General features: G+C 39.8%; 1 protein-coding gene across 2 annotated transcripts in view; it reads right to left on the bottom strand.

The window, feature by feature from the left end:
- WNK3 (WNK lysine deficient protein kinase 3) overlaps positions 1–20,062 on the bottom strand; it is a 176,505-nt gene that overhangs the window by 85,811 nt on the left and 70,632 nt on the right. For both annotated transcript variants that reach the window (XM_064364323.1, XM_064364322.1), the window contains 3 exons: positions 19,017–19,311; positions 17,315–17,508; positions 17,147–17,218 (listed from right to left, as the gene is read on the bottom strand). In XM_064364323.1, the coding sequence (XP_064220393.1) occupies positions 17,147–17,218; positions 17,315–17,508; positions 19,017–19,311 (561 nt within the window). The remainder of the gene's footprint in view (positions 1–17,146; positions 17,219–17,314; positions 17,509–19,016; positions 19,312–20,062) is intronic.

The following is a 20,062-nucleotide window of genomic DNA, read 5'->3' as shown; positions in this document are numbered from 1 at the left end:
GAGCCAAGACTGTGCTCCTGCATTCCAGCCTGGGTGACAGAGCGAGACTCTGTCTTAAAAAACAAAGAAAAAAAATTACTGCATTAAAAGGAGAAATACATATATCTACAATTATACTTAGAAACTTCAACACACTACTCTTAGCAATTGATAGTACCTCTAGATAGAAAATTAGCAAAGACATAAAACTTAACTACAAATCAGTATCTGTCATGAATTTAAGATTCAAAAATCTTCAACAAAATATTAGTAGAGTGAATCGAACAATGTAAACAATCATATGCCATGACCAAATGAGTTTATTCCAAGGACATAAGACTGTTTCAATATTTGAAATCCATGTAATCCACTATGTATCGATAGGTCTAAAAAGAACCCATATGATCATATCATTAACACAGAAGAAATATCTGAAAAAGGCAACATTTATTCTTTTTTTTTTTTTTGAGATGGAGTGCTGCTCTGTCACCCAGGCTATAGTGCAGTGGCACGATCTCAGCTCACTGCAACCTCTGCCTCCCAGATTCAAGCAATTCTCCCTGCCTCAACCTCCCGAGTAGCTGCGATGACAGGCACCTGCTACTACATCTGGCTAATTTTTCTATTTTTTAGTAGAGACGGGGTTTTGCCATGTTGGCCAGGCTGTTCTTGAACTCCTGGCTTCAAGTGATCTGCCCATCTTGGCCTCCCACAGTGTTAGGATTACAGGCGTCAGCCACCACGCCCGGCCAACATTTATTCATAATAAAAATTCTCAGTGAGTCAGGTAATAGCGGGTAACTACCTCAACTAGATAAAGAGCATCTATGAAAAATCTGTAGCTCATATCATACTAATGATGAAATACTTTTTTCCCCTAAGACTAGGAACAAAGCAAGGAAGTTCGTTCTCATCACTCTTATTCAACACAGTACAGTATTAGAAATTCTAGCCAGCACAATAAAGGGAAAATAAAAAAATAAAAAGCATACAGATTAGAAAGGGAGAGATCAAACTGTCTCTATTTTAGGAGATTACATGATTTTTACATTTAAAAAATCCCAAGGATTCTACCCAAAAAACCTAACAAATAAATCTTCCTAGAACAAATAAGTTCAACAAGGTCTTTGAATTCAAGATCAACACACACAATCAAATTTCTATCCTCTAACATGTGAAAACTGACATTAAAAAATACAATATTAGCCAGGCGCAGTGGCTCACACCTGTAATCCTAGTACTTTGGGGGGCTGAGGCGGGTGGATTGCTTGAGCCCGAGAATTCGAAATCAGCCTGGGCAACATGGTGAAACCTCATCTCAACTAAAAGTACAAAAATTAGCCGGGCTGGTGGCACACACCTGTAGTCCCAGCTACTTTGGGAGGCTGTGGTGGAAGGATTGCTCGAGCCTGGCAAGTAGAGGCTGCAGTGAGCCAAGATCACGCCACTGCACTCCAGCCTGGGCGACAGAGTGAGACCACCCACCCCCCACCAAAAAAACTATTTATAAACCTTCAAAAGTAAACAAAATACTTAGGCACAAACTTAACAAAAGAGCCTCAGTATTTGTATGCTGAAAATTACAAAATGCTGATGAAAGAAATCAAAGAAGACCTAAATAAATGAAGAGACATACCATGTTCCTGAACTTGAAGGCCCAACATAGCAAAGACATCAATTTTCCCCAGATTCATACATAGGACTAATGCAATTACTATCAAAATCCCAGCAAGGTTTGCTGTGGACATAGACTAGATTATTCTAAAACTTATATGGAAAAATAGAAGTCCAGAACAAATTTTAAAAAAAATCTTAAAAAAAGAATGAAGACTATTGGGTAGGAATCACTCTACCCAATATTAAGGTTTTCTATATAGCTATAGTAGTCAAGAGAGTATGTAATTAACAAAGGGTTAGAAACATAAATTAAACAGAATGGAGAACCCAGAAAAAAAAGACCCACACAAATATGCCAAACTGATTTTTTAACAGAAATATAAAATCATTTGAATGGAAGACAAGCAATTCCATGATGCTACAGCAATTAAATATCTACAGAGAATCCCTCTCCCCAAAAAAACCCTGAATCTAAACCTCAAAACCATATACAAAATTAACATATTACCTTATGAATGCCTCTAATTTAAAAAACATTATCATAGGCCGAGCATGGTGGTTCATGCCTGTAATCCCAGCACTTTGGGAGGCCAAGGCAGGTGGATGACCTGAGGTCAGGAGTTCGAGACCAGCCTGGCCAACATGGTGAAACCCCATCTCTACTAAAAATACAAAAACTAGCCACGCATGATGGCAAGCACCTGTAATTCCAGCTACTCAGGAGGCTGAGGCAGGAGAATCATTTGAACCTAGGAGGCGGAGGTTGCAGTGAGCTCAGATCGTGCCACTGCACTCCAGACTGGACAACAAGAGGGAAACTCCATCTCAAATAAATAAATAAACAAACAAACATTAACATAGATAACACACTGAAATGAAAATGTAAAAACAGAAGAAAATCTCCAGGATCTAAGGCTAGGCAAAGAATTCTTACACTTCATACAAAAAGTACAATAAAAAAAAAAATTGAAAAACTGGACCTCATCAAAATTAAAACTTTTTCTTTTTGTAATTTCTTGGAAAAGGCATACGTTCATATAAGGCAAAAGCTGTAACACTGCATTGTGTGGCTTATAATGTATGTAGATGTAATATATATAACAATTATAACCAGCCTGGGCAACACAGGGAGACCCCATCTCTATAGAGATAAAAAAAATTAGCCAGATGTGGTGGCACATGCTTATGGTCTCAACTACTTGGGAGGCTGAGGTGGGAGGATCACTTGGGCCTGGGAGGTCGAGGCTGCAATGAGCTGTGACTGTACCACTGTACTCCTGCCTGGGCTATATACAGAAGGACACCCTGTCTCAACAAACAAAGAAAAAATAATAATTATATCTTAAATCCCGCAGGAAATAAATGGTTGCATGGTCCTCACATTTTATGATATATTAAATCTATGTAAAAACTGTGAACAATTTAGAATGTAAATTAAAATCCCTAGAGTAAACACACACATACAAATACTGAAAAGTAAAATCAAACAAACAAACAAACAAACAAAACAAAAACAAATAAAAAAATACTGAAAAGGGATACAACAAACTTTTGGGTGTTCTGGAAATGTTCTGTATCTTGATTGTGGCATGTATCTGTCAACTCATTTAACTGTACACTTTAAATATATGCAGTTTATCATACATAAACTAAGCCTGAATAAAGTTCTTTAAAAGTAAAAAAGACACACAGATAACATCATACTTAATGGTGAAAGACTGAAAACTTTCTCACTAAGATTAGGAAAAACAGGGTATTTGCTTTCAACTTCTACTCCACATTACACTAGAAGTTCCAGCAAGAACAATTTTTTAAAAAAAGAAACATCTAGGCCAGGCGCGGTGGCTGACAGCTGTAATCCCAGCACTCTGGGAGGCTGAGGTGGGTAGATCACGAGGTCAGGAGTTCAAGACCAGCCTGGCCAAGATGGCAGGAGAATCGCTTGAACAGGGCAGGGGTGGGGTGGAGACTGCAGTGAGTTGAGATTGCGCCACTGCACTCCAGCCTGGGCGACAGAAAGACTCCATCTCCAAAAAAAAGAAAGAAAGAAAGAAACAGAAAAGAAATAAAGAAACTTTTTTTTGTTTTGTTTTTTGAGATGGAGTCTTGATCTGTCGAGTACAATGCTCACTGCAACCTCCACCTCCCTGGTTCAAGCAATTCCCCTGCCTCAGTCTCCTGAATAGCTGGGACTACAGGCGCACGCCACCACGCCTGGCTAATTTTTTATATTTTAGTAGAGATGGGGTTTCACCATGGCCAGGATGGTCTCAATCTCCTGACCTTGTGATCCCCCCACCTCGGCCTCCCAAAGTGCTGGGATTACAGGTGAGAGCCACCACGCCCAGCCAGAAACATCTAAATTGGAAAGCAAAATTAAAACTATCTCTATTCCCAGATGACATGATCTTATTATAGAAATTCCTATAGAATCCCTAAAAAAAGTATCACAGCTGATAAACAAATTTAGCAAAATTACAGGATATAAGAGCAACTCATAAAAATCAGTTGTATTTGTATATCTTAGCAATTAACAATCCAAAATGAATATTAAGAAAAAAATTCCGGCCAGGCGTGGTGGCTCACACCTGTAATCCCAGCACTTTGGGAGGCCAAGGCGGGTGGATCACGAGGTCAAGAGATCGAGACCATCCTGGTCAACACGGTGAAACCCCATCTCTACTAAAAATACAAAAAAATTAGCTGGGCATGGTGGCGCATGCCTGTAATCCCAGCTACTCAGGAGGTTGAGGCAGGAGAATTGCCTGAACCCAGGAGGCGGAGGTTGCGGTGAGCCGAGATTGCGCCATTGCACTCTAGCCTGGGTAACAAGAGCGAAACTGTCTCAAAAAAAAAAAAAAAGAAAGAAAGAAAAAAATTCCATTTATAATAACAACAAAAATAACTTAAGAAAAAACTTTACAAGGAATTGTAAGACTTGTGGAATACTATGCAGGCATAAAAAAAGAATAAAATCATGTCCTTTGCAGCAACATGGATGCACCTGGAGGCCATTATCCTAGGTGAGCTAACACAGAAACAGAAAACCAAATATCACATGTTCTCACATATAAGTGGGAGCTAAACACTGGGTACACACGAACAGACATAAAGATGAAAAGAGTAAACACTGGGGACTATATGAGGGGAGAGACAAGGATGGGGAAAAGAGCTGAAAAACTAACCATTGGGTACTATGCTCACTATCTGAGCGATGGGTTCAGTCATACCCCAGACCTCAGCATCATGCAATATACCTCTGTGCCAATCCTGCACATGTACTCCCTGATTCTAAAATAAAAGTTGAAAAATTAAAAAAAAAAGATGTGTATGCTGAGAACTACAAAAATACTGCTGAAATTAAAAACCAGCTATTTTTTTCCAGCTTTATTGAGGTATAATTGACAAATAAAAATTGTATATATTTAAGATGCACAATGTGATGATTTGCTATACATATACAGTGAAATGATTACTACAATAAAATTAATTAACATGAATCACGACACATAGTTACCATTTGTATGTTTATGTGTGGTGCGGACACTTAAGATCTCTTTTAGGGCTGGGCGGGGTGGCTTACGCCCAAAATCCCAGCACTTCGGGAGGCTGAAGTGGGCGCATCACTTGAGGCCAGGAGTTTGAGACCAGTCTGGACAACAAGACGAAACTCAGTCTCTACTAAAAATACAAAAATTAGCTGGGCATGGTGGTGTACACCTGTAGTCTCAGCTACTCGGGAGGCTGAGGCATGAGAATCACTTGAACTCAGGAGGCAGATGTTGTAGTGAGCCAAGATTGCACCCCTGCACTCCAGTCTGAGCAACAGAGTGAGACACTGTCTCAAAAAAAAAAAAAAAAAAAATTCAAGTAAATAATACTTTACATCCCTAGGACTTACTCATCTTCTAAGTAAAAGTTTATACCCTTTAACCAAATCTCTCCATTTCTCCTACTTCTCAGCCCTTGGCAACCACTATTCTACTATCTGCTTCTATGACTTTGTTATTTATAGGTTCCACATATAAGTAAGGTCATACAGTATCTTTCTATATCTGCTTGTTTCACTTAGTATAATGTCCTCCTGGTTCATCGATGTTGTCACAAATGGCAGGATTTCCTTCTTTTTTAATGGTTGATTTCCTGAATTTCCTTCTTTTTTTATATATACATATGTATATGCACACACACCACATTTTCATTATCCATTCATCTGTCAATACTTGTTTCCATATCTTGGCTATTGTGAATAAAGCTGCAATAAACATCAGGGTACAGATATGTCAAGATACTGATTTCTTTTCCTTTGGATATATGCCCAGAAGTGAAATGGCTGGATTATATGGTAGTTGTTTTTTTTTTTTTTTTTTAATTTTTGAGGAACTTTCATACTGTTTTTGTTTGTTTGTTTTTGAGACAGGGTCTTGCTCTGTTGCCCAGGCTGGAGAGTGGTGCAATCACAGCTCACTGCAGCCTTGACCTCCTGGGTTCACGGGATCCTTCTGCCTCAGCCTCCTGAGTAGCTGGGAATATGGTTACATGCCACCACATCTAACTAATTTTTGTATTTTTTTTGTAGAGATAAAGAGGTCTCACTACGTTGCCCAGGCTGGTCTTGAACTCCTGGACTCAAGCAATCCTGCCTCAGCCTCACAAAGTACTGCAAAGTACTGGGATTACAGACATGAGCCACTGCACCTGGCCTCATACTGTTTTCCATAATGGCTACACCAATTTACATTTCCATCAACAGTGTACAAGGGCTCCCTTTTCTCCACACCTTTGCCAACACCTAAAGAACACCTAATTTGATGAAAATACATCCACGTTCCTTGACTAGAAGACTATTATTAAGAGACAATACTACCCAAGCAATATACAAAGTGAAAACAATGCCTATCAAAATCCCAGCTGGCTTTTTGGGCAAAACTTGACAAGCTGATCCTAAAATTCATGTGGAAATGCAAGGGACTCAGAGGAACTAAAATAATCTTGAGAAAGGAAAACTAAGTTGGAAGACTCATAATTTTATGGTGAATTGATTGTCAACAAGGGTGCCAAGGCTATTCAACAGTCTTTTGAGTAAATGGCACTGGAAAAACTGGATGTCCACATGGAAAGAATGAAATTGGACCCCTATCTCAAACTATATACAAAAATTAACTCAAAATGGATCAAAGACCCAAATTTAAGACCTAATATTTAAAAGTCTTAGAAGAAACCATAAGGGAAAATCTTCGTGACCTTGGATTAAGCAACGGTTTGTTAGATATGACACCAAAAGCACGAAGTAACCAAAGAAAACATTGATAAATTGGACTTTATCAAATTCTTTAAAAATTATGCCACAAAGGACAACATCAAGAAAGTGAAAAGACAATCCACAGAGTGGGAGAATATATTTGTAAATCATATATCTGATAATGATCTAAGTATCCAGAATATATAAAGAACTCTTATTACTCAACAATAAAAAGACAAAAAGATACCCAATTAAAAACTGGGTAAAGGGGTTAGGTGCAGTGGCTCATGCCTGTAATCCTGGCACTTTAGGAGGCCAAGGTGGGAGGATCGCTTGAGACCAGGCATTCAAAACCAGCCAGGGCAATATGGCGAGACCTCAACGCTACAAAAAATAAAATAATAAAAGAAAAACTGGGCGAAGGATTTCAATAGATATTTCTCCAAAGAAGATAAAAGATACACAAAAGGCCTATATGCATAGGTCTTCAGGAAAATGCAAATCAAACCACAATGAGATACCACATCACGCCCACTAGGATGTCTACAATAAAAGACAGATAACAAGTATTGGTAGAGATGTGGAGAAAGGAAGTCTTTTCAACAGATGAAGTTAAAACAATAGGATATTCATACAGGAAAAAAAAAAAAGAACCTTGACCCCTTCACAGCATTCATAAAAATGAATTCAAGATGAACCATGGACTTAAACATAAAACTATAAAATATATGAAAGTCTCCTTGTAATCTGGGTATAGGCAAAGGTTTCATGGGCCACAGAAAGCAGTAACTACAATACAAAAATTGATGAATCAGACTTCATCAAAATGAAATGTTTTGTCTCATTAAATGAGAACATTACAAAAATGAATGGCCAATATACCGACTGAATAATATATTTATAAAACATGTATCTGACAAAGGACTGGTATAATCCAGAATATATAAAGAATTTAAATCCCTAATAAAAAGACAAACATAAACAAATAAAATTGGCAAATGACTTGAACAGACACTTCACAAAGAAAGATATACAAAGGCCAAGAAATACATGAAAAGGTACTCAACACTGTAGTCATCGGGGAAATACAAATTCAAACCACAGTGAGATACCATTATACAGCAACTAGAATAGCTAAAATTAAAAATGCTGGTGAGGGTGTGGAGCTCTCATACATTGCTGGTGCTAGAGCAGCCAATTTGGAAAACTGGCAATTTCTTAAAAAGTTAAACACTTATTCTATGACCCAGCAATTCTATTTCTAGGTATAATTCAAGACAAATGAAAACATGTTTACCAAGAAAAACTTATATAGGAATGTTCATTGTAGCTTTATTCACAATAGCCCAAAAGTAGAAACCACTTAGGTGTTTGTGAATAGTAGAATGGATAAACAAATTTAGTATATCCATACAATGGAATATTATCCTGCAGTTAAAAAAAGAATGAGAAATCGATACATATACAACATGGATCAATCTCAAAAACATGTTGAATAAGAGAAGCCTTATACAAGAATACATATTATATTATTCCATTTATATGAAGATTTAGAATGGGCTAAGTTAATCTATGGTAAAAAAAATTGGCTAGGCATGGTGACTTATGTCTGTAATTCCAGCACGCACTTTGGGAGTCCAACGTGGAAGGATCCCATGAGCCCAGAAGTTCAAGACCAGCATGGGCAACATGGCAAGACCCTGTCTCTACAAAAAAATAAAACTTATTATATAAGTAGCTGTGGACCCAGCTACTCAGGAAGCTTAGGTGCAAGGATGGCTTGAGCCCGGAGGTCGAGGCTGCAGTGAGCCATGTCTGTACCACTACACTCCAACCTGGGCAACAGAGCAAGACCTTATTTCAAAAAGCAACAACAACTAATCAACAGTGGTTGATTCTAGTGGGTGTGGAGAAGACTGACTGGGAAGGGGCATGAGGGAACTTTCTGGAGTAATGGCAATATTCTCTCTCAGGTGGCAAGCCACAGCCTTCAGGCCAAATCTGGCACACCACCTGTTTTTGTGAGCAAAGGTTTACTGGAACACAGTCACACCTAATTGTTTACATATTTATGGTTGTTTTCATGCATACAACAGCAGAACTGAATAACTGCAACAGAGATTATACAACCTGCAAAGCCTACATTATTTACTATCTAGACCTTTACAGAAAAGACTGGTAACACCTCTTCTATGTCTTGATAATGGTTGGGGTTACATAGGTGTAAGCATTTGTTGAAACTCATGAATTATGATTTATGCATTTTACTATACTTATATTTCAACTAAAAAACATAAATACTGAGTTCTAGTCAATGATATGTATGCCGAAGTATTTATGGATGATGTATACTGATATTAGCAACTTCCTCTAAACTTTGAAATGCACCAGAAAAATAAAATGGATTAATAAAGGGATAAAGGGATAACTAGATATGTGATAGAGCAAGTAAAGCAAAAGTGAACTGTATAATTTAGGTGTTAGGTATTGGATGTTCATGCTACAATTTTTTTTCAATATTTTGTAGATTTGAAGTTTTTCTTATTAAGACGTTGGGGAAAACTTTTTAATTAGGTAAGGAAAGTATACAACACATGCAATCTGCCCATAGAATGAACATTAAAATCCAAAGTGCTTTGTTAATTACATCTGTATATTGCAGGAAAACGAAAAAAAAAAAAAAAAAAAGGAAGAAGAAAAGATGCTTTGTTAAATCTCTTAATCTAAAATAAATAAATCCCAGAATAGTATACCCTGTCTGAAGAAACTTCAGCTACAAAGATCTTTATTTATTCTTGCTCAGTCCTCTTAGGAGTCAGAACACACATACTGGAATCCATTATAATTCATGCCCTTAATGAAGAGGAGATTTTATAAAATACATAATACTTGAGGTAATAGCTGTTTGGTAGAGTAATATATTATCACTAGAAAATAACCAGGCCAGGCACAGTGGCTCATGCCTGTAATCCCAGTACTTTGGGAGGCTGAGGCAGGTGGATCACGAGGTCACGAGGTCAGGAGTTTGAGACCAGCCTGGACAATATGGTGAAACTCTGACTCTACTAAAAATACAAAAATTAGCTGGGCGTGGTGGCACATGCCTGTAGTCCCAGCTACTCGGGAGGCTGAGGCAGGAGAATCACTTGAACCTGGGAGGTGGAGGTTGCAGTGAGCTGAGATCGCACCACCGCACTCCAGCCTGGGCAATAGAGCAAGACTCTATCTCAATTAAAAAAAAAAAAAAAGTGGGGCGGGGGCCGGGCACAGTGGCTCACACCTATAATCCCAGCACTTTGGGAGACCAAGGCGGGTGGACCACGAGGTCAAGAGATCGAGACCATTCTGGTCAACAAGGTGAAACCCCGTCTCTAATAAAAATACAAAAATTAGCTGGGTACTGTGGCGCATGCCTGTAGTCCCAGCTACTTGGGAGGCTGAGGCAGGAGAATTGCTTGAATCCAGGAGGCAGAGGGTGCGGTGAGCCGAGATCGCACCATTGCACTCCAGCCTGGGTAACAAGAGCGAAACTCTGTCTCAAAAAAAAAAAAAAAAAAAAAAAAAAAAAAAAACCTCATACAGCACAGCATACCTTAAAAAGTAAACATAAGGACCTCAAAGCATTTTATTAGCCAAACAATAAATTCAGTGTTTTAGATACTGCCTAAAGCAGGGCAGAAGAGCAAAAACAATATTCTCAGTTCTTTCCTTTAATTAACAATTAATTCAATCAAGGGCTGGGTGTGGTGGCTCACACCTGTAATCCCAGCACTTTGGGAGGCTGGGGTGGGTGGATCACTTGATGTCAGGAGTGTGAGACCAGCCTGGCCAACATGGTGAAACCTTGCCTCTACTAAAAATACAAAAATTAGCTGGACATGGTAGCAAATGCCTGTAATCCCAGCTACTCAGGAGGTTGAGGCAGGAGAATCAGTTGAACCCGGGAGGCAGAGGTTGCAGTGAGCCAAGATGGCACCACTGCACTCCAACCTGGGCGACAGAGCAAGACCCTGTCTCAAAAAAAAAAAAAAAAAAAATTCCATCAATTCCCTGAGTTAACTAAATCTCACCGAAGTCATCATAACCTTTTTCTCCAATTCTGGTGGGGAGGATAACTATCTTACAAAGCAGATGGGTAGTAAAAATGATGGAATATGCTGGGTTCAAACACTAGCTCTTGTAGCTCTTGTGTATGACACTAGAAAAGTTACTTAACCTCTTTGAATCTCAGTTTCTTCATCGGTAAAACAAGGTAGCAATGGGATTCCTAAGAGTTGGTGTGAGGATGTACATGTAATGCCTTTGGAATAGTATTTGGCACATAAGAATCACTCAACAGTATTATCTCACTAAGGCAATTATTTTATTATAAATGTAGAACAATAAAAGAACCATAGGTTCCAAACATTTTAGGACTAAAGGATCTTGGAAAGCTATACTTGCCTCCTTGCTGTTTTCCAAATATGCCAGACAAACTTCTTCCTTAGGGCCTTTGCACCTGTTATTCCCTCTGTCTGAAATATACATTACTGACTCCCTCGCCTCATTCAAGCATCTGCTCAAATATTACCTTCTCAATGACACCTACTCAGATGGCCACCTTCCTTTAAATTGCAACCTACCTTCCTCCTTTTCCTGGTCTACATTTTCCTCAAAGCACCTTGTACTGTATAATTTCCTTTTTATAATGGTTATTGACAATCTTTCCCCATTAGACAACAAACCTCAAGGACAGAAGGGGTTTTTATATTTTATTCACTGTTATATCCCAAGTAGGTCCTCAAGCTTTTTTTTTTTTAATTGTCATGATCTGGTCTAATCCCTTCACTTTACAGATGAGAAAATATAGAAAAGATTTGAATCAAGGTCACCCAGGAAGTAAGGAAAGAGTTAGGAATAGGGACCATAACTCCCACTGAAGTGCTTTATCTATTATAGTTCACTATCTTCTTGACCCTTAAACATCACAAAAAAATCACAATCATCCTCATTTTTCTTTGGATTCCTTTGGATTTTAGACAGAGTCTTGCTCTGTCACCCAGGCTGGAGTGAGGTGGTGTGATCTCAGCTCACTGCAACCTCCGCCTCCGGGGTTCAAGCAATTCTCCCACCTCAGCCTTCCAAGTATCTGGGACTATGGGAGCACACCACCATGCCCACCCAATTTTTGTTTTTTAGTAGAGATGAGGTTTTGCCAGTAGGATTTACCTTTGGAATTTCTTGGCCTTTTAAATGCTGCTGTGCGTGTAACACAGAAATGCTCTGAAAAGAGTGGAAGCCTCTACCAGAATGCTAAGTGCCAGGAGATGAACCGAAGATTGCTGATTTGGAAGGGCTATCCTAGAGCCTTGATAGTAGGTGTGCTGTTGTAATTATGGTTCTGATGACCCAGAAACAGGTGCTAAGCTGTAAGATAGCTGCCACTGTGGCTGGTCAGCAGACTGCTGCTGGATGCATGCTGGCTGAAATTGTGCTAGGGTTTTCTGTAGGGGAAAAGTCTGATTGTCATCTAGTGCCTGAAGCACTTGAGGCTGCTCTAAAGGCTGTATTACATATTGTTGTTCCAGGGCCACTAGTTGCAACTGTTCTTGCAAAGGATGTATAATCTGGACCATGTTTGTAATGGTATTTAGAATACCTGGTAATGGCTGAACTTGCTTAGGTGCCTGTGAATGAGGTACCTGCTGCTGGAGAGTAGCATGCTGACTATACAAAGATTGCTGTTGATTCGTGGGACCTTCCTGAGTAGACAACTGATGGGTTTCCTGTGCTTGTCTATGAGATGAATGAGTCATCTGCTGCTGCTGCTGAATGAAAGCTAAGTGAGAAACCTGGCTTGGTGCTAGATGTGATTGGGAAACCTGTGCTGAGAAATGTGTGGGCTGGATCTGTGCCTGTGAAGAGGCCCGCTGAATAAAGGACATCTGCTCAGGGTTTTGAAGCTGTCCTTCCATTGCCCTCTGAGATATAATGCTAGTTGACTGGGCCCAAGCTTTTAGCTGCTGGTGTCCAAAACTGACATCTGCTTGGGATGGAGTTGCTGAAAGCTGGACATTAAATAAAGCCTCGGTAGAATGTGTCTGTGTATCTAAGGTTGGTATTAAATACATCCTTTGTTCCAATGTTGAAGAAGAACTACCTTGGGGTTGTGTTAAATAGGCTTATTGCTCAAAAGTCTATGCTACAAATGGTGGCACAGAGTATAACTTCTAACCTGCAGAGTCTGCCACGTGTACTCGCTTGCTATCAGGAGGGCTTATTGTACATACCTGCTGAGTTATGAAGGTTTCATGTTCAGTTGTCTGGATGGTGTCAACAGCTTGTCCTAAATAAAATACATGCTCAAGAGACAGTGCCTGATAAGCAGGCTGTTCCATAGGTTGCACAGGGTAAGCTGCCTGGATTGCATATGCTGGCTGGTCTGGAAAAGGTAACTGAAGCAGAGGTTGTACTAGATAAGCAGGCTGCACGTGAGTCAGTGCCAAATACAAGGGTTGTACTGCAGCTAGGACTGGATAAGAAGTCTGCATAGAATACGCTGGCTGTGATCTCGGGGGCTGTACAGTGTAAAGAGGATGCTCCAGGACTGGCAGTGAATAAACAGACTGTTTATGTGGTGGAGCCTGAATTGGGTAAGTTGGCTATGAAGAGTAAGAAGTTTGTTCCTAGGGACATATCACAAAGGGCAGCTGCTCAGGAGCCTTCAATGGGGAGCCTTCAATGGGAAGGATGATAATTCTGCAGGTGGCCCTGCATAAGTGTGTTGAACAGAGTAATACGGCTGTTGCAGGGGCTGAATCACACTTTCAGTACCTCTCTTTGGCTGCTGCTGACTTGCAAGAGCTTCAGACTCTTGCAGAATACAATCCTGTTGAACATTTTTCTGTGGAGATGCCAAAATCTTAGGTTGTAAAATTAATGACTGTTGCTGAATAGAGGCTTAGAAAACAACGCTCCTTCAAATGCATGGTCTGGCTTTGTGGCATTGAAGAATCTGAAGTTAGAGACTCCTGATGTACCACTGGGCATGGCTGTGATACTGAATATATCTTTTGTGAAGGCTGATGGGCCGCTGAATGCCCCCCAGTGAAATTAGAAGGGAGCTGAGCTGTACCAGCAGCATTCTGTGCGCTGCTCACATGTTGGACAGAAGAATGATTCAACAAAGTTTGAGGGTGATTAACTGGTAAGAAACTAGAAGTCTGACTGGCATCTGGTGCTTTGGTTAATGTCTGATTCCCATTTCTAGGATCACGCTCAAGTTGAAGAGCAACTGTTGGATGCTGGGAAGTCATCTGTGAAGCAGACAATGTCTGAGGAGAAACTGCAGAAAGATCGGTTGTGGCCAGGCATGGTGGCTCATGCCTGTAATCCCAGCAATTTGGAAGGCCGAGGCAGGCAGATCACTTGAGGCCAGGAGTTCAAGACCAGCCTGGCCAACATGGCAAAACCCCATCTCTACTAAAAATACAAAAATTGGGTGGGCATGATGGCGTGCTCCTGTAGTCCCAGCTACTCAGGAGGCTGAGGTGGGAGAATCGCTTGAATCCAGGAGGTGGAGGTTTCAGTGAGCTGAGATCACGCCACTTCACTCGAGCCTGGGTGACAGAACAAGACTCTGTCAAGAAAGAGGGAGGGAGGGAGGGAGGGAGGGAAGGAAGGAAGGAAGGAAGGAAGGAAGGAAGGAAGGAAGGAAGGAGAAAAGAAAGAAAAAGAAAGAAAGAAAGGAAAGAAAGGAAAAAAAAGGAAGGAAGAAAAGATTGGTTGTGGAACTCCAGTAACTGAGAAGTCTGAAGTCACAGGTTGGGCTGAAGTTTTTCCTGCTCCAAAGGCCAGCTGCAGGTACAAGGAGAACTCAAATTATAAATGCATATATTATGCCCATTTTAATGGGACTGTCCCAGACAGATTGATAGAGAAAATGATGCTATGTTCCAAAATTTCAGCAAATTATCAAAAAGGTGATAGGTATAGCATTAGTCCTATAAAAATCCTAATACCATGAGTAAATGCTAGTTGACTGAATACACTAAGGAGTTGAGACCAGTCACAGCAATATATCACCCACAGTTTGTCATCTATTTCATGTACTGCATAACTCATTCAAACCCTGGCAGAGATTCTGAGTATCTGAATCTGACACCATCACACACCTGACAGTGGAAGTCCCATGAGAAAGCCCAAAGGATTTGAGTATCATTCCTAAAATGAGTATCGATACTCTCTCAAGAAGAGAGAGTTGGCAGAAATAAATACAGATTAGCTGCAATACTTCCTAGAATTTGGGCTACCATGCTCATAAAAAGACCCATATAATCAAAGTTCTTGCTTATGTGGCTTCTATATATTAGGTGAAAAGGGCAGGCTACAAAAACTCATATGTACGTGATATACATGTGTATATATAAACAAAGTTATACATGTGTACATAGAACAAAAAATAAATCTAAAGGCTATACCTCAAACATAAACAAGTTGTCTCTAGCTAGAGAAATAACAAGCAATTTTTCACTTTCTCTTTTATAACATTATGGGATTTATTTTAAAATAAGCAAATAATACTTTGATAATTAATTTATTTTTCTTTTATCGGTGACAGTCTCACTCTGTTGCCTGGGCTAGAGTGCAGTGGCGCGATCTAAGCTCACTGCAACTTCCGCCTCCGGGGTTCAAGCGATTCTCCTGCCTCAGCCTCCTGAGTAGCTGGGATTATAAACGTGTGCCACCAGGCCCAGCTAATTTATTTTGTATTTTTAGTAGAGACGGGGTTTCACCACGTTGGTCAGGCTGGTCTCAAACTCTTGACCTCGTGATCCGCCTGCCTTGGCCTCCCAAAGTGCTGGGATTATAGGCATGAGCCACTGCGCCCAATCTAAAATTTTAAAAAATTTTTGTAACACATTTTAAAATAAACATACCTGTATGCTTATGTAGTTGAACCTAAGTTAAATTTAAGCACCCACTCAACACACTTTGCATTATAGGTTTAGAAGGAAGCAAATCAAACTACAACATGAGCTCAATTATAACTAGGCACCATATCACTTATAAATACTAGCCAAATATCTGGCACCGTTAACTGTATCAAACTAAATCTACCCCTAGCAGATTTTAAATGCATCTGGCATTTGTGAAGTACATGCTTTCCCCTACAAAACTGAGCTCTTTGAGGGCAAGGATCATGTTTATTTTACTTCATATCCCCAGAAGGTAGCAATCATTAAAAATTTGATGATGAACTGATAATATACTAATCTCTTAAAGATACACCAGCAGCTATCCAAACCAGGCATTCTCTGTTAGCTAGCAGCTAAACAGGAACTTAGATCATCTCACTCCCAGAGAAAGAAGACACATGCAAGGTATGGTGGAGGGTGAGGGGAGAAAACCGGGTAACGGCAATGAAAAATGCAACCATGCATCCAGAGTCCATAACCTAGGGAACCAGGATACAGTCTTAATATATGAACTCACACACAGACTGTTAGTTAACTCTTTGTCAGAAATGGATAATGCTGACTTTAAGAGTCTTACAGACAGGCCAGGCGCGGTGGCTCATGCCTGTAATCCTAACAATTTGGGAAACCGAGGTGGACAGATTGCCTGAGCTCAGGAGTTCAAGACCAGCCTGGGCAACACGGTGAAACCCCGTATCTACTAAAACTAAAATGCAAAAAATTAGCCAGGCGTGGCAGTGTGCGCCTGTAGTCCCAGCTACTTGGGAAACTGAGGCAGGAGAATCGCTTGAACCTGGGAGGCGGAGGTTGCGGTGAGCCGAGATCGTGCCATTGCACTCCAGCCTGGGGGACAGAGCGAGACTCCGTATTTAAAAAAAAAAAAAAATTCTGAAAAACAAACACTTCTTATTTCTACTACAGAAATCAACATGAACCAAAACAAGAGTTTAGATGAACATGCTAAAGTTATGAAAATCTATGAAATACTATTTCTAATTAACTGCAATAGACATCCTTTCATGTTCAAACCAGGCTGGAAAAGTTTAATACAAAGAACAAATAATCATTAATAAGAGGAAGAGATCAATCCTAAATAAATCTTTTGTCCACATATACTGAGCTCTCTATTTCTTCTCCAATTATACAAGTAGTGTCTCCAGATTCTGGTTACACAATGTTAGGCACACTAAGAGGAATGTCTTGGGTAAAGGAAATAAAAAAAAACTTTTAGCTTTCGGTGACCTTTCTCTAAACTATAACGGATTTATAAAAGAGAATCTTTGCCTGTCAGAAAATCTAGGCAGTGTTAAATTTGTTTAAATGAATACAGAGCCTCTAAAATGTGTCTTACCTTTATCTGTGGAACCTTCTGAACAGTTAATGGGGAAACCTGGGGTTGAGTCAGTTTTGGCTGCTTCTGTAACTGTTAAAATAAGGGGAAAAAAAGATTAAAGATAAACTTTCCCATTTATAGTAAATATACTGATTATATATTTAAAAATATAACAGTTCATCTCACCCCTGAAACTTGCTGGTAATGTCCTACTAGTTGCTGAGATGAATAAATTTGCCCTGGAACATTTATTTCAGCCTGCAGGATGTTAGAAACCATTTGAGAGCCCATCATTTGATTGGAGGAATAGGCTACACTGGGCTGACTTGAAGTATCTGAATGTGTAACTGATGCAGCTCCTGTCTCAGACAAATTGTCACCTATAACAAAGAAAATAAGTAACAGGTAGAAGGGAAAACTTGAAGCACAAAATGTCCAAATGGTATAGGTAACGGTGTCTCTTTAATGGCTTTTTAATTCTGAGAACCTGACATAGCTTCAAATAAAATATTTACACTATAGCATTAATCAAAAACCAGCATGTAAACTCTGTATCAAACAATGAAATGTTGACGTTGTGGTATAACTAAAATTTTCTTAGTAAAGCAAACCTAAAAACAGAGCATCAGATAAAAATCAACTCCATTTGGTGGCCATGTCATGTATATCCCTAACTAATCTATACTTGACATTAGGATTTCAGTAAAATATGTCATATTCTCTTTCTGCTATAACCTAGAATACTGTCTTTGTAAAACAATAGGTTATTATTATGCAAATACTGTGTCCTTCTGGAAAATAAAATGCATTACAGCAGGAAATTAGCAGAATTGTGCTAATTTTATACTTGAGCCTAAAATACAAAGGGTCTTAAAGACTAGAAAATTCCTTCTTGAGGAATAAATTTTACCTTTAGTTCTAAATTTTGTTTTTTGTTTTTTTGAGACAGAGTCTCGGTCTGTTGCCAGGCTGGAGTACAACATCACAATTTCGGCTCACTGCAACCTCTGTTTCCCAGGTTCAAGCGATTCTCCTGCCTCAGACTCCTAAGTAGCTGGGACTACAGGCATGTGCCACCACACCTGGCTAATTGTTTGTATTTTAGTAGAGACGGGGTTTCACCTTGTTGGCCAGGATGGTCTCCATCTCTTGACCTTGTGATCTGCCTGCCTTGGCCTCCCAAAGTGCTGGGATTACTGACATGAGCCAAGCTATCGAGCCTGGCCTAGCTCTATATTTTCTTTATTAAAAGATTCATGTGGCTGGGTGCGGCGGGTCATGCCTGTGATCCTAACACTTTGGGAGGCTGAGGCAGGCAGATGGCTTGAGCCCAGGAGTTTGAGACCAGCCTGGCCAATATAGTGAAAACCCATCTCTACCAAAAGAAAATACAAAAATTAGCCAGGTGTAGTGGAATGTACTTGTAGTCCCAGCTACTCAGGGGGCTAAGGTGGGAGGATCACCTGAGCCTGGAGAGGTCGAGGCTGCAGTGAGTCATGATCGTGCCAGTGCATTGCAGCCTGGGTGACAGAGCAAGGCCCTGTCTCAAAAAAAAAAAAAAATTTATGTTGGACCCTCAAAAATTATAATAAGCTCATTTTATTTATACCCTGAACAAAACCAGATGCTAGATTATAATCCTTCTGCAACTAGCACCTTAGACAAGTCACTTAACAAAACAGTCTATTTCAGGGGTTTTATAAAAGGCTTGATGACATGATAGATAACAGAATGCTGTGAAAAACACAGTAGTGCTACTTAAAGATAAGCAAATACACAAAAAGGAAAAGAAACAAAATAGGCCACTGATCACTGCCTTTCAAAATAAATAAAGATTAGGGAATATAATTTCATGTTTATTTGCTTTTACAAGTTGTAACTGTGTTACCTGTAACAGAGGAGCAGTGCTGCTGTGGTTTTCTTTGTAGAATCTGTTGTCTAACATGTTGATCAACTTCAGTTTCTTCACATTCAGCTCCAGTTTGCTGAGCCGGAGCAGGGGGCAAAGTTGTATTCTGGGGCTGAGGGAATACATTCCCCATAGACTTGCACTGAGAATCCCTGCGTTCTTCCAAGCAGCCAGAAGGCTTCTTCTCCCTTGCCTTCTTTATCGGGGTCACCCGGTCTCTAATGGATTTAGCAACAGCTTTGGAATCACTTTCATGAAAGAATCCAGACTTGACCTACAAACAAAACATAATAAGCAAACGACTTCTTTAACATTTAAGACTTTAACTCTTTTTTTGAGATGGAGTCTTGCTCTGTCACCCAGGCTGGAGTGCAATGTCACAATCTCAGCTCACCGCAACCTCTGCCTCCCAGGTTCAAGCAATTCTCCTGCCTCAGCCTCCCGAGTAGCTGGGATTACAGGCGCCCGTCACCACATCCAGCTAATTTTTTTTATATTTTTAGTACAGACGGGGTTTCACTGTGTTGGCCAGGCTGGTCTCAAACTCCTGACCTCGTGATCCGCCTGCCTTGGCCTCCCAAAGTGCTGGGATTACAAGCGTGAGGCACCATGCCCGGCCAATTTTAACTTTTTTTTTTTACTAGCAGTTATTTTATGCCCCAAAATTCCAAATTAATGGTTAATATATTTCTATATTCTCGTTAAACAAAGACATACATAAATGTCAGAGCCTCTAATTGGCACGAGAAAAATCAATACTATTACCAAGTATTGTTAAAATAATTCAGACTTTAAATAAAAACAAACAAAACAATTTGATGTTTCGGTATATGTAGCCTTATCACGGGTAATTTAGAACTGCCATTAAGTTTTTTGAAGGATTAAAAAGGTTTCCTTATTTAGCAACATTAAGTGTCTACAATGTGTGTGGTACTAGGTACCAGATATAGGTGACTAAGTCAGTGCTTTGTCCTGTATGAGCACACTATCTGGTGGTGTGAAATGGACATAACTTGAAATGAGCT

This window comes from Aotus nancymaae, unplaced genomic scaffold, assembly GCF_030222135.1.
Source record: "Aotus nancymaae isolate 86718 unplaced genomic scaffold, 86718_ANA_hifiasm-v0.15.2.pri h1tg000058l, whole genome shotgun sequence".
NCBI classification, from domain to species: domain Eukaryota; kingdom Metazoa; phylum Chordata; class Mammalia; order Primates; family Aotidae; genus Aotus; species Aotus nancymaae.
This window is presented reverse-complemented; position numbering and strand designations above follow the sequence as displayed.